We start from the raw sequence: 15,216 nt of genomic DNA on the forward strand, positions 1-15,216 counted from the left end.
GAGGCCCTGGGCGGGAGGGGGGGGGGCGGTGCATTGAAGTGAATGGCACCGCAGCCACTCCCTCCGGTCGCAATGCGATCAGCCGCACGGGAACGCAAGGCACATGAATGCCTGCTTGCAGCATTTTTTCTGACCGGAACGCAGGTATGAGGGGCCTTGGGTTCCCGTGCGGCCGATTGCATTGCGGCCTGGAGGGCGTGACTGCGATACCATTAACTTCAATGCATCGCCACGCCCCCTCCCGCCCCACAACAAACTGAGCCAGCCGCAACGCGATGCAGTACATTCCGGCCACAATCGGGAGGATGGTGCGAGCGAGGCCTAACACGTGCATTAACATTTTCTTTTGCCATGGTGAGGTGCTTTGCATCGAATGGATACATTTATTTTCTGTGGGCCCCCCCATGCATCTACAGATAAAAAAAAAAACCACACACACACCTGATGTATTTTTCCCAGCATACTGGAAATCAGCACATGTTCTTTTTTTATTCCATGCTTTGCATTCTGCTGAGGGTCAGGTGTACATATACAACCTAGTCTGGCTAAACCTAACACATCAGTTATTGGTGGATGCTACAAAGCCTGAATTACCTGTTGAATCGTTTCTGTTGGCCCTGGGGGCTCCAGTCTTTGACATCTCCCCATCACATTTCCCAGCTCTGCCCTACCTACTGTAGAGTAATCCAGCTCCTGAAGTAGGTGGTATTGTATTCCTCCTGTGTTATTATTATTATTATTATAATACAGGAGTTATATAGCGCTAACAGTTTGTGCAGTGCTTTACAGTATAAGGAAGACATTAAGTTACAATACTTACAATAAAATCATTCAAGACAAGATGGTTAGGAGGGCTCCTGCCCGTGAGAGTTTACACTCTAAAAGGGAGGGGCAAGTGATACAAAAGATGTTATTCTCTATAATGATATAAACAAATATAGAAAGTAGCCAGGAGAGAAACCCCAACACCTCCACCTTGTACTGGCCCTAGGAGATGTGTAGATCTGAAAGCCCACATACAACAATTTCACCTCTTCTTTTTTTAATAATTAAAAGACTCATCTGCTTCTTCTAAATGTGGAATTATAATTTGTAGCAGGGCAAACCTACATGCTACTTACCACTGTTGTTCAGAGGTGAAACCCAATAAGGCCTGTTATCTATAACCGGCAACCCTACACAATAATAATATCAACAACAATAAGAATTGACATTTGAAATACATTATAAATAAGAGAAAAAAAAAGAGAAATATGCAGATGGATGGAAAAACAGGCATAGATCTAAGCTGGACCTTTTTTGTGAATTAGAACATATTTACTGTTAAGGTGTAGTTAGTGGCCATTCTTGAGCAAAGTAATAAAAATGTCTCTGATTTAACAAGGAAGTTTGGCTTTATGATTGTCATTGTGATTGTATAACAGGGTCGCCCTCAAGTGGCAGATTGGTGCAGCTTCCAGGAAAACAGTTTGCCATGTTTGAAGACTGGAGTGAAGAAAAGAAAGGAGTCACAGATGGTGCAGTCAAACCATATTACTGCCAGTCCATATTTGACGCTGTCACTTGGGGTAAGAACGTCACCAATTATAAACAGAGATTTCATTCTTATAATAGAGCATTAAACAGGACTAGAGGCATGCGGTAACATCCATGAGACAGTACATTATGCACAGTGTTAGTATGTCAAAGAGGCCAGCTGAAAAAAAATTAAGCACTAAACTAAATAATCATTTATTTGCTATAAATGTATATGGAAAGGACTCTGTTAGAAGTGGTAAGGAAAGTATCTTTGTTGCATTAGCAACCAATCAAATTTCAGAACATGCCAGGAATCTGGTGCTATTTCATTAATTTTATAAATGAACACCAATGTTTATAAACGCCTGAACAATACAATAGATCATGTTTTCAAAGTTTAATGGTGTTTAGAACTTACAGATTGCAGTTTACTGATTGCAGTAATGATTATTTGAGTCATTGCTGAATCTTTACTACTGTGAACAAGCCTGCTCCTGAAGTACTAACAGCATAAGCTGTCATTAGTGGAGGTGCAGTGATTCTCTAGAAATTCTAGTAATTGTATATAACTGAGCCTCAGTCATATACAATCACTAGCATGCAATGCCGATTCAAGGCTCTGGAAGTCACTCCCTTCTGTCTGTAAGGTAAGGGCCACACACTGCCATAAGGAACTAAGGAAAATGTCCCCTCTTGTTTGTGGACCTTAGATGTGACAGTGGCCCCTGGGCTAATGCTCACTTTGCCCATTGAATAAATCGGCCCTGCACGTCCGTTCAGAAACTTGCACCCGGGATTGACAGCTGGTGCATACAGCCACCTGTACAACTCAATGACAGGACTGCATCCAGTGTCATGCATCCATTTCTGCAAGGTTGTGCAAGTTCAGGTCGGCGTATAGCAGCGTGCAGCTGCATTCTGTCATTGAGTTGTACAGTTGTATGAGCCCTTAAAGGAGAACTATGGGGTCAGTGTTTTTCCCCATAGTTCTCCTTGGGGTAACGGGAGGACACAAACTAGTGTCCTCCCGTCACCCTAAGCTCAGTATACCGCGAGCTACAGCTCGCGGTATACTGAGCTTAGGGTGACGGGAGGACACTAGTTTGTGTCCTCCCGTTACCCCAAGGAGAACTATGGGGTCAGTGTTTTTCCCCATAGTTCTCCTTGGGGTAACGGGAGGACACAAACTAGTGTCCTCCCGTCACCCTAAGCTCAGTATACCGCGAGCTACAGCTCGCGGTATACTGAGCTTAGGGTGACGGGAGGACACTAGTTTGTGTCCTCCCGTTACCCCAAGGAGAACTATGGGGAAAAACACTGACCCCATAGTTCTCCTTTAATCTAAAGGAATGAGCTGTGTAGGAGGAATGATACTGCTCTACTAACAAGCTCAGGTCGCTGAAGACAGTTTGGTGTAAAAAAAAATCTTACTCAACAAGGTCTCTCACATGCAGAAATTTGAATGAAGAGGGGTTTTCCCAGACATGATGTGCAAGGTTCTCTAAAGAAGAACATGAACTGGCATCATTAAGGGCAGAACTACAGTGGTCAGCCAAGGAAACTTAGTGAAGCAGATGAAAGAAACATCAGGCTTCCTACCCTTCACAATCAGAAGATCTCCAGTGGCACTATCAGTTCAGACATGGCAGCAACCAGTAGGACCTTAGAACACCTATCCACAGTCCAGAAAGGTCTGGCCAGAAGTGGTCTTCAGGAAGACTTGTGTCTAAAAGCCATACCTCCAATGTAAAAACAAGGCCAAGCAACTCGCCTATGTACAAAAACACAACGATTGGTGTGCGGAAAAAAATGAAAATTGGCAGCAGATGCTCTGCACTGATGATTTTAGATATGAAATATTTGACTGTAATTAAACGCAGTTTGTTTCTTGAAGGCCTGGAACATAGTACAAGGATGAATGTCTGCAGTCAACTGTGAAACATGGTACAGGTTCTTTGCAGTTTTAACCCTTGCAGTGGGGCAGCCCTACTGCAAGTTTTTCATCACAGACCAAAAATGTGCCTAACAATGTGCCTAACAATGTGCCAATGAAGTTCGCCACAGCACATAACTTGTTTACTCTGTTGGCATGTGTCGGGGACCCACTTTAAATTAATGCCTCCCAAAATGCATGTACAACATGTGATACCAACACATCAATAGTGAGAATCAGCCCTAATGTTTAACTGAGTCTTCTGTATAGATTAATACTTTAATATTGTGTTTTCAATAGACATGAGCTTCACTACAACTGACATTATCTTTTCTGGCTATGCAGACTTGAAACAAACATTGTACATCTTCAAAGGCCGACACTACTGGATGGTGACTCTGGATGGGAATGTCTCAGAGCCACAGCTCACACAGCAGAGGTGGAAGAGACTACCGGCATTTGTTGAAGCTGCAGCAGTGTCAGGATCAGATGGAAAATTCTACTTTTTTAAAGGTGAGATGATGAAGACTGCAGGTCAGCAGTCGTATATTTTAGGGCTGGCAATATTTTTATTAATTTCCAGATACCCTAATAATGAGATATACCTGGGCCAGTTACTTTCAACACCACTTGGACTGTGGCATTTTTTGAATTTTTAAGTAGATGTAAATCTTGACTTGCTAAAAAAAGCAGGGTGTAGTATTTCTGTATAATAAATAGAAGTGCACCAAAATGGAAATCTCAAAACCAAAACCGAAATTTAAAAAAATTGTCAGGCTGAAACCGAAATTTTTTTAATTTAAATTTAAAAAAAATATATTTCATTTTTTATTTATTTTTTTATAAACTTTTTAATTTTTTATATTTATTTTTATTCATTTTTTATTTTTTTACTTTACTTTTAGGGGCTTTGGGGTAATATTAGGGGTCTAAACAGGCTCCTGATATTTCACTTTTAAAATAGAAAAAGATTGAGGACACAAAGTTCTCAATCTCTTTTTCTGTATCCCCTGTTATCAATGAACAGGAATCCTCTATGAGTGTTCCTGTTCATTGATAACATGAGGACATTTTGTGTTTACTATAACTACAATTATGAATGAATGGGGGTGATGTAGATCACTCCCATTCATTCATAGTTGAGGATATACTGTAGTAACCATACCATGTCCTCAATTATCTACAAACACTCAGCGATCACTGATCGCTGAGTGTTTGTACCCGCTCTCCTCTCTGACATGCTGTCACCGGAGTCTGAGCGAGCGGTGCAGGGAGGAGAGTTCAGCCTCCTGTCACAGCGTGGGCTGTCTCCACCCACACACCGCTCTGCCGGACTGTGATAGGAGGCTAAGTGGTGTGGGAGGAGAGACGCCGGCAGCTCACTGCGCTCTCCCCCCGCAGCGCACAGTCAGCTATCACTGTTTCACTCCTCCCCTGGGACACAGAGCAGCGCCCAGCGGGGAGGAAAGAAAGCACGGATGCGCCGATGTATCGGCAGGAAAATGGCACTTTCGGCATTTAGCCAAAAGTGCAATTTTCGGCCGATATATATCAGTGCATCCCTAATAATAAGCATTCTGTATCTCCCAAAGTTACAGAAATGAATCCCCAAAATACATTATATGCACTAGTTAGTCAGTGGCTGCCTCCTGTTTTTATGGCTTATGAATGGCAATGGCTGTGGGTGGGTATTAAGCTGGAGCATCTTGTCACTTCCACTGACATCTCTGCTGAGTCCTGGTCCCTGATTCCTGGACATTAGCTCCCAGCAGCCTTTGTGCACTTTCCAGTACAGGCAGAGAGTTGAAGCTGATTAATCCCTCTGGCTGCTCGGTATTATTTGTTGCAATGGGAAGGTGACAGTGCATTAGGTGTGTCTAGACTGATTGGCAAGATGACGTGCATTCCCAATGGTAGACCACCAGCATGTTGCACATTGGCATAGCTTCTTGTATTCTTAAAGTTGGAGTGCCCCAGAAGGGTGACAATGTTAACCCACTGCCTTGAATGCAGCAGTGGTGGTGTTACCTTTATGACAACAGGAAGCCCCATATACAGTCCTGTGACTGGCAGCATCACCAGGTAAAATTGAGAAGATTAATACAATTTTAATACAAAATGCTATGATATATAGTTGTACAGGGGCATTTGCAAATATGTATTTAAAGGTGAAGTATTGGGAGAGTGAAATATACTCTTCCCAATACTTAGAGCAATTGTGTGGACACTGCAGCTGTCACACACCGGCTCTATAGACAAGAGCTACCCCATCGTGTTACCGCTGATAGCTTGCGGTCTTCTCCCTGCAGAGAACAGTGACTGCCACCACTTCCCTGGGCTAAGTAACAGGTTTGCATTGCAGGAGGCTGTGAAAGCACCCTTTACTTATGTTTCTCTTGCTCTCCAGCCACACTGATTCACTACCCTTGGGATGTGTAAGATACGACTAGGCTGAAACTTGAACAGTATTCAGAACTAAGCGCGGTGCAGAGTTCTGCATATTGGTAATTTGGTGTTGGCACGACAACTTTATTTATTGCACGTTTGAAATGTATGCCATAACGTGGGGATTATAAATTATAAGTGAAAACAAGGACTTTGGCAGGGGATCAAGGCAGTAGGGGAAAGTAAGAAAATGCTACTTACAGTGCGTTCGGTAAATAAAACTTGTTTTTTTACTAAGTATAAGGAAAGATTCGCTTTAACTGGAACAGGAATATGTGTAAATCTCCAGGCTCTACACTGTGACATTGAGATGTACAAATGTGGCTGAAAAGAGTCACACATTTTTGACAGGTCAAAATGTTTACATGTGTATTAATTTGTGTGTCTGGATTTCATCTGAAAACCCAAGCTCTTAGAGGAGAACTATTGGGAAAGTAAAATGTATTCTTCCCAGTAGTTTGAGCCTGCATGTGACACTGCCGCTGTCAAACACTGGCTCTATAGATCGAGAACTGAGTGATCACTAGCTTAGCTGATTGCTAAGCTCACGACTTCTCCCTGCAGAGAGTAATAATTAGTAATCATCACCCTCTCTATTCCTCCAGACAGGAGAGGTGGCGGGCACAGCTGGAACTGGGTCTAGAGAGGCAGAGCCAACTGTCAATGAGGCAATGGGACAGATCCCGACAATATTATCCAGATCTTTCCCAGCTGCAGTGCGGCTGTGCGCTGTTAGCATATAGCAGGCAGTGGCCCGCTATATGCTGACTTTGGGTCACAGAAGTACATTAGTAAATGTATTTCTGCGACCCAATGGTTTGGCTATAATTCTCTTTAATGTAAACCTGTAAGGACCGAACTATGAGAGCTGTCATTGCTGACTCTTTTCTAAAGGTGTAAGCCACATGGTTGTTGCCATGACCCTGCCTTCACTACTTAATTGACCTGGAGCAAGCAAGAAGCCAGTGAACTTCCATCTTAATGCTTGTTCCATGTTATTAACTCAATAGGTGCTATACTCGAAGGTTCCCTCTACAGTAAAGACTAGATTAGTTATCTTTTTGCCAGTTTGTTTTTCACATCATCATCAAAGCCTTACAAGGCCCCTTTACACTTACTACATTTCTTTGTGCTGCATCACTTAACGCGCAGTATTTTGCTTGTTAACGTGTTGCTTTAGAGCAACCCATTCATATAAAATGAGTTGCAAAGACATGAAATCAGAAGAAAAGATGTCTAAATGAATGGCACCACAATGTATACATTGCATATTTTACTGTGCGCTAACACAGTGCATAAGTGTGAAGCCAGCCCTACATATTAACCTCGCTGGCGGTTTTCCCGAGTCTGGCTCGGGGTTAATTTTCTGTACCATAAGCGGTAACCCCGAGCCAGACTCGGGAATACAGCGTTGCGTCTCTTACCTTGTCCGCGATCCCCGCTGTGTCCTCCCGCCTATGCCGGCATGCGTCTTCCGGGTTCCGTCCCTTGCGAGCGTTGCAGGGGGGCGGAAGCGGCGGGAAGTTTTAAAGTTAAAAAAAAAACAGAGCAAAAAAGGAAAGAAAAAAAAAATAATCATACCGCCAGGGAGGTTAAAGGAAAAAACAGGCCAGATTTGGCAGCGAGGTAAGACAAAGTGCAGCATAATAAAAAGTGATTAACTTGACCAACTTTATCAACTGATGCCTTTAAATTGAATGTAACATTCAATAGCAAAGACAGGTTTTTTTTGTAAACTTGAACAGGAGTCAAAGCCAGGGATATTTCCAAGGGCAGTTCCCACCATCAGCATTCCATGGTACGCAATGTTGAGACTCTGTTCTTAACCACATTATTTTTTCTGAACATACACAAGTATTTCTTGACAGCATTACACCATACCCACGGACGTATTTACCGCAAGGCAAACAAGGGGTTTGCCTAGGAAGGCACTTTCCTGGGGGGCGGTAAAAATGCCGCCCCCAAACTATGGACATCTGACAGCATGTTTCTAAAAGCTCTGTGTCACACACACAGCCTGCCTGTGGAGAGGGGGGAATCCAGCAATGTGGGGGTAGCAGCCGCGCACAAAGGCGATGCTGTAGTGAGGGAAGAGGCGGCTCTGTGTTCGGAGGAAGTGACACACAGTGATGGGAGGGGGCGGCGGGAGTTATGGTCAGCCGGTGGGACCCTGACATATATGACTGCTCTGCTCTGCACATAGGGACACTTGGAGGGAGCGCTGTATAGAGGGGTCACCTTGAGGTAAGTGGATTCGAGAGAGGGTGAGCACAGTACTGAGTCTGCCACATATGTGAATGACATGGAATGAGTGCAGGCAGAGCAGTGTGCTGTGTATTTTTATATGGGAGATGTCATATGGCCTCCTTCTATTTAGAAAGGAATGGAAGCTGGCAATGATGGTCAGCATGAGGCGGCCTTTCTTCCTTAGGGGCTCATGGAAGCTCTGGGAGAGATGAGCAATTTCTACTTCTCACATATGTTTCCACTGATACCAATACATTTCTATACTATCTGTAGAGATCACCATACACCTTACAATCTTCTATACAATCTGTTTTCAATCTTAGCAGCCTCCTCTTTCCGATGTTGGCAGAAGTGATACAGTGTGTGCCTGTTACTATTTCAATAGACGCTCGTTGTATCCAGCTTCTAACATGTTATGCAAAATGTTTTAAACAAAAAAAATTTAGATCGGAGGTATGCCCGGGTGTAGTTTTGCCTAGAGAAGCACAAAACCTAAATACACCACTGACCATACCAAACACTTTGGCCACTCGCAGTGTAAGGAGTGCTGTCACACAGTGAGCAAAACAAAAAATGTCAAGGAAACTAGAGCTAATTAGCAACATTACTTGTCCTGAGAAAATTAGGCCGTTGTTGCAGTCACCAGGAACTAATAACCAGGCTGTTTTGCCTCTAGCATAAAATTAGCACAGCTGCTGAATGCTTGTACTCGGGCTGCTTACTGCCTGCTGTCTGAGCTGTCAAATAGGTAGATTTTCTCCAGTTACGCTATTCATGTCAAGATTACATCAGTGGTAACAGAAGAAAAATAAGGCATGTGTTTATTGTTACAGCTAATAGCTACAAGGATTGCTGAGTGATCCCGTGATTCTTTTCACTCCTACATAAAAGTATGTTTACTGTAAGGTAAACTGCAGGTGGGATAAAACTGACTTCAAAAATGGTATAAAACCAGACTATGTATGCTGGATATTTATTTTCTAGATTCTAAGCTGTAATGCCTGCACCGAAAGCTAGAAATCATTCCTCTTAGCTGAGGGCTGATTTTCAAGCAAGCTATTTTGTATAAGGGCAGGTTTGTGGTCACAGCATGCAAAAACTGCATCATGTAAGAACTATACTGCCTGGGTTATTTAAAGTAGAACTGTGCCTGAATCATGGATATCCAAATATTTACATATTAATATGCAGTAAATTAGGTTCAAAGCAAGACCTCACTGACCTCTGTAGCTACAGGCACTGTGGAGTAATTCAAAGTTTGCTGCAGAAGCACTTTCATTTTTAGAAGTGTATCTCCCCCTGCTGCCCCTTCCAGCAGTGAGTTGGCAGTCTGTTAGCCTTTTAATCTCTAATGTAAACACGGGACAGCTTCACAAGAATGGTAGAGATCAGAGTACATTCAGTTACAGAAGTCAGTGAGGGCTTGTTTTTAAAGTACATTTACTACTTGTTAGGGACATGCATATATTTAAAGGCCCAAAGCCTGGCTACAGTTATATGGATAATTTTAATCTTTTACTACTGAGAGAATTAACTTACTGACAAACATCTCACCAGGGACACCTTTGATCTAAAAGTTCTACAAATGAGCTGAATGCCAAGAAGTGGTTAAATCTTATGGTATCAAGGAGAATAATATCACCCATGCAGATGAAAACAACAGGTTTACTTTAATTCCACACCCATAGCTGCCTATATTTACCTTTACATTTATTTCTTATGCTCTGCCAACCCTTTACATCTCATCTACAACTAAGCTTCTGTTGGGGTGAAGCTACTGAGGTAAGAGTGGTTAGCTGGAAAATTATGGTTAAAAGTTCATTGTCCCCTCCTCCCTGATAAAGTCTATCCACAGCACTGGTTCATAATAGTTTACTGACTATGCTGACAGTTCGCCTGCTACTTGTCCTTGGTTTGGTCATTCTTTGTTAACCTCAGTGACAGTACGGAGGTGGCCAGGGGGCCCCATTAAAAATGTTCTATAGGGCCCCATGATCTGTAGTTAGACCCCTGCCTGGGTGCTAGTATGCTACCTGTGAGAGAATTGCTTCTTCTATGTGAGGCTTCAGTGGCAGGTATTTTTCTTCATGGTGACATCCCTTTAATACATTATCAATGTAGGTACAGTACATAACTAGGGCACTTTTGTGCAGAGTATAGCCTTTTACCTTCCCACTTTTTTTGTTTTGCAGGTGGGAGATGCTGGAGATACAAAGGTTCTATACTAGAGGCTGGTTTTCCTCAAAAGTGTAGCGAAAATGGTTTCCCACGACATCCTGACACAGCTCTATATTTTCAGCCACTTGGACATTTAGTCGTTTTCAAAGGAGAAAAGTACTATGTGATTAATGAGGAATCCATGACGGTGGAGCCTTACTATCCCCGCAGCATACAGGATTGGAAAGGCGTTCCACCCAGTGCTAATGCAGCACTGACTCATCCAAATGGCATAGTCTATTTTTTTAAAGGTGAAAAATTCTGGATATTTGACCCGGACACTCTGAGAGTAACTGCTTCTGGGAAGTGGGTTCAAGACTTATCTTGGCTTAACTGTCAAACTTCTTGACGTCTTAATGCAATAAATGTTAAATATTATCTTTGTAATTAATGAATTTGCTATTGAAAATTTTATTTACTTTTATAAAAAAAAACCCATGCGATCAGAGCTGAAAGAAGTATATTTTGTTTATTCATTTTGTTAGCTTCTAATACCTAAAAAGGTGTCACAGAAAAGTACTATTATCGTCTTTTGTGTAAAAAAAAAAAGTATAATGCTGTGCTGAGAACTTTCAAGCACCATGGTCTCCAACTATCCATAATGTAAAATGGTAAATGTATATTCTGGAAACTGGATTGGAAATAATATTTGTAATTATGGAATACTTTAATCAGGTGAGTACATATATTTTTTACAGAGCAGCTATCTTGTTTAGCTCATTAAGTCTTCATAGTTTACAATTCATCCCTTACAATCTCCATTTTTATCATATATAAGTCAAAAGGTGTGTTACAATAAACCATACAATAGCCATATCATACATACTTTATGTGGTGAGCTTTCTTTAGACCACAGGAAACCCTGTTAACACAGGGTAAGAAACCCCAGTGGGAAGGGGGAGATGGCAGCTGGCAAAGGGGCAGTTCGTGGGCTCCTAATATTTTGTCAAGTCTGCTATTGAAAGGCTCCCCAGGTTCCTTTTAATTTTACACAAGGTTCTTCAATAAAATATTTAATGGCCATTGCCTATGGCACCTGCATCACTTTTTGCTTTAAGAGTAGAGCTTCAAGCACTCAACCCATTTACGTTGCCAAAGTTGAGGTTAAAGGCTTTCCGCCCACATTTCTTCAACAACAGAGGTTAGTTAACACACTGCTTTTCCCATGCAGGGGTTCTCAGCATTGTACAAAACAACTGAAAACCTTTAGCCCCCTGGATAATTTTTGCTCTGCTTAGACCTTCAGCCTGACTCCATACAGACCCTACTTTCTCTCAGGCATCCATCTAGCCAGGTCACCTTTCAAACCAGACCTTTCAGTGCTGGACCAGGCATTAACCACATCTTTCCATAGAGACAGACCATCTGTCTTTTACACTCTGTTAGGTTGATGTCATTGGCACATATGAACCGTCATTTTACAAACTTTGTAAACATTTTGTAGTGTGCTAGGATACTTTTTGTCACAATATCCGGAAATCCGTGCCGGATTTTCGATATGCTCCCTGTTTCTGGGCTGTCAGCCTATGGTGTCTCACAAGGCATCAATAATGTCGTCTATAGCAATGAGTGGAACTGTAAATTCAGAATCTTACAGCATAACTAAACCTGTGAACAAAAATGTCATATATTGCAGCTTACCAGTCCATAGGGGAGGTGGCTGTACTAGTTTCTTTTTGAGCCTAAGAACATTTTCAGCAAGTACAGAAAAGACCTGTTGCTCTTGCCTGAAATTAGGTCTTTGGCACTTCCGTCAGCTTTACTAAAAGCAAAAACAATGTTATATTTCTTCTGTAAATTACTAATCTCCTCATGCTCTGTGTTATGGAGATGAACAAAGGCAGACATTTTTGTAGCCTAGCCTGGGTGACAGCCATGGTTCCCTCTATAAATACAGTGAAGGAGTAAATATTTCTACAAGACAGGAAGTGTGCTATTTGGAAGATTACCAGGAAAAGATAAAATAAGAAAAAACAAATGAAAGAAACCACAGCTAAGCACTGGTAAGCTGCAATATATTTAATATTTGGATGTAGATGCACTTTAAAGAAGAACTCCAGGCACCAATTTGATTAACCCTTGCGGTGGGGCTACTCCTGCACTGCAAGGGTTAGATACTCGTTTTTGCCTAGGGTAAAAAAAAAGATACTCACCCGATCCTCAGTGCTGGCAGCGACCCCTCCAGCCTGTCTGCTCCTCCGCTGCAGTGGACATGATGACATGAGGATCCTTAGACCGCTGTAGCAGAAGTGGAAAGACCCTCCAGGGACCGGTCTAAGAGCTGGTTGGCTAATATAATTTGTGCCTGGGGTTCTTAATATTTTTACATACAATCACCATCAGTTTGTACAATTATGTCTTATAATTGAAACTTAAAAATTTAAAGCTGAAATGTGTTTGTCCAATTTTAGGCCAAACACACCCTACCTGCATTCACAGGAACAACATGAATAGCAGTATAGCTATTATATTTTTAGCTCCTTGCTTTCTCATGAAATAAGAGACTTAGGTACAGTAGATAATAATGTAGGTAATGACTGATGCGGCCTGCAACTCTGCTCCACTTTTATTTGCCACAGAAAATAAATTCTCACAAGGATGCTTTCCACTTTACTTGAAATCACATCAAATCTGCAATTTACCTATGGTTTTGGTGAATATGCTCTACTGAATGCAATTTTTTTTCTTCCTGAATCTTAAAAAGTACAGTCGCAAAAGGAAATTCTTTGCTTATTCTTTAGTTTTCTTCCTCACAAGAACAAGCTGGTCATTGTATCTGCTGGATCAGGCAAGAGTCTTATGTTTGTGGTGGCTGGAAGATGCCCACTGGTAATCACTTATGGAGGAATGCAGGTTAGAAAACCGATCCCAATACCTAAGATATATGATGGGCATTATATTCTGAGTCAATCATATCGTGGCAGTAGACATATGGAAGGAGATTTAATATCTAGCTAATTCATCTCCGTACGCTATGTGTAAATAATTGTCAGGCAGTGATCACCCCCATATATATATTGACTTTTAATGGCATGTTTAAATGTTATTCAGTAAATCTTACATATAAAGGTCTGAAACATATAAGTAGCCATTGTAAAGACACACTTCCTTAATAAAAGTTGTTTGTTGACTGGGGCATGGAGATTTACCTGTTCAGGAAAATGCAAGTATAGGCTTTTCTCCCTTTTTGAAGCATAGAACAACTGAGAGCAAAATATTGACATTACCTTAATAAATGTTTAACTTACAGGTATTATAATCCCTGTGCTTTTGTACTTGGTACCTCCCATCAGGTGCATGTTTAATGCACTGACACCTTATTAATCAGTTTTGCATTGTGTGATATACAGTAATAGTAATTGGCTAAGGTAAACTAAGGTGTTATGAACCGCCTCTGATACACATAACAAATTATTTCTCCTCATAAATGCATAAAGTACTCATAGGCTGTCCATAATGCTGCACTTCAGCTGTCTGTGATTATCTCCTTTAGGATTACACCTTAAATTGATAATAAGTGCTTTTGATATGGGAAGTGCTCAATTCCAGCAATAGCGATTTCACATTTCTGAATGGCATGGCTGAGCTTTTCCTCTTGACAAGAAAGGAGTTAGTGACCACAGATTAGTGATTTAATCGCAGTTTGAGGATGGGTTGAACTTGTGGCCCCCACAATATTAGTAAACTCGCACATTTATAAAATAGCAGGCATATGCTAGAGCAGGGGTGCCCATTAGGTAGATCGCGATCTACCAGTAGGTCGCAAAGCGAACACTGGTAGATTGCGATCGGCTCACTGACCTGTGTCCTGTCCTCCTGCGGTGCTCGTGCGGCTGAATGTGTCAGACGCCGCAGACAGGAAGGAGAGAGGAGAGGAGACTTTGGAAGCTGCTGCAGTGGAGGTAAGAAAAGACAGACAGGAGAGAGACAGCAGAGAAAGTGAGAGAAGAGACAGCAGATAGAAACGGGAGAAAGAGAGGAGAGAGCGCGAGGAGAGAGAGAAGAGGGGGCTAGTTGACTTCAATGCACTGCCACGCCCCCTCCCGCCCCTGAATGCAGGTGTTTTTTCATTGGTAGATCTCATGTAGCTCGTCATTTGAAAAGTAGATCTCCAGACGAAAAATTGTGGGCACCCCTGTGCTAGAGTCTGCATATTGATTGTTATCTTCTACAACATCCAAGGAGCCCCTAAAGCTGGAGCTTAGTGTTCGGTCAATAGTGTCCTGCTCCCATAGACAGGAGACTGGCCCCACTCGCTCTTCTGGTCATTGGGGTTGTTTTAGGTCAATAGTGAAAGGTTAAAACTTTTGACAGGCCTGCATTGAGAAGGTTCCCCTCACTTTCTTTTATGGTGTCACCTGGGACAGAAAATTATTGAAAATTATCACAGGCTCAAAAAAACGAAAAACACCAAAACACTTTTTTGGTAATGTTTAGAAGTGCTTTTGGTTGTCTCGTGGAATTTTTCTTACTGATTGTAACCCTTTGGGGCAATTTCCCTTGACCTCCTGCCACAAATACTTGTGCAACTTGTGACAGAAAGCTGGCCAGAAATAAAATTGTGAAAGAGGTTATTGTACTTCCCTCCTATAACCTCTAATACCTATAACCTAATCCTTTAACCTTCACTCTAACCCAGCCTTTCTCAATTTTTTGCAGTCGTGGCACACTTTAAATGTAATAGATTTTTAGGGGCAACCCCATGCAAAGGCACAAAAAAGTAGGGTTCCCCTTTTACATCAGAGCACCCCCTTCATATCAGAAGCACCTTTCACATCAGAGTCCTGAGGAAGCTAGAAGGCCCACCAGGGTGCAGGGCATACTGGTTGAGAAATGCTGCTCTAACCATTACTGCT

At 42.0% G+C, this 15,216-nt stretch overlaps 1 protein-coding gene across 1 annotated transcript in view; it reads left to right on the forward strand.

Moving 5' to 3' along the window:
• The window catches only part of MMP28 (matrix metallopeptidase 28), a 48,607-nt gene extending 37,869 nt beyond the window's left edge, over positions 1-10,738 (forward strand). The window contains exons 6-8 of the mRNA XM_018561456.1: positions 1,425-1,568; positions 3,797-3,964; positions 10,336-10,738. Coding sequence (XP_018416958.1) covers positions 1,425-1,568; positions 3,797-3,964; positions 10,336-10,709 — 686 coding nt within the window. The 3' untranslated portion in view covers positions 10,710-10,738. The remainder of the gene's footprint in view (positions 1-1,424; positions 1,569-3,796; positions 3,965-10,335) is intronic.
• The last annotated feature ends 4,478 nt before the right edge of the window (positions 10,739-15,216 follow it).

Source organism: Nanorana parkeri, unplaced genomic scaffold (genome assembly GCF_000935625.1).
Source record: "Nanorana parkeri isolate BGI_ZX_2015 unplaced genomic scaffold, ASM93562v1 scaffold525, whole genome shotgun sequence".
Lineage (NCBI taxonomy): Eukaryota > Metazoa > Chordata > Amphibia > Anura > Dicroglossidae > Nanorana > Nanorana parkeri.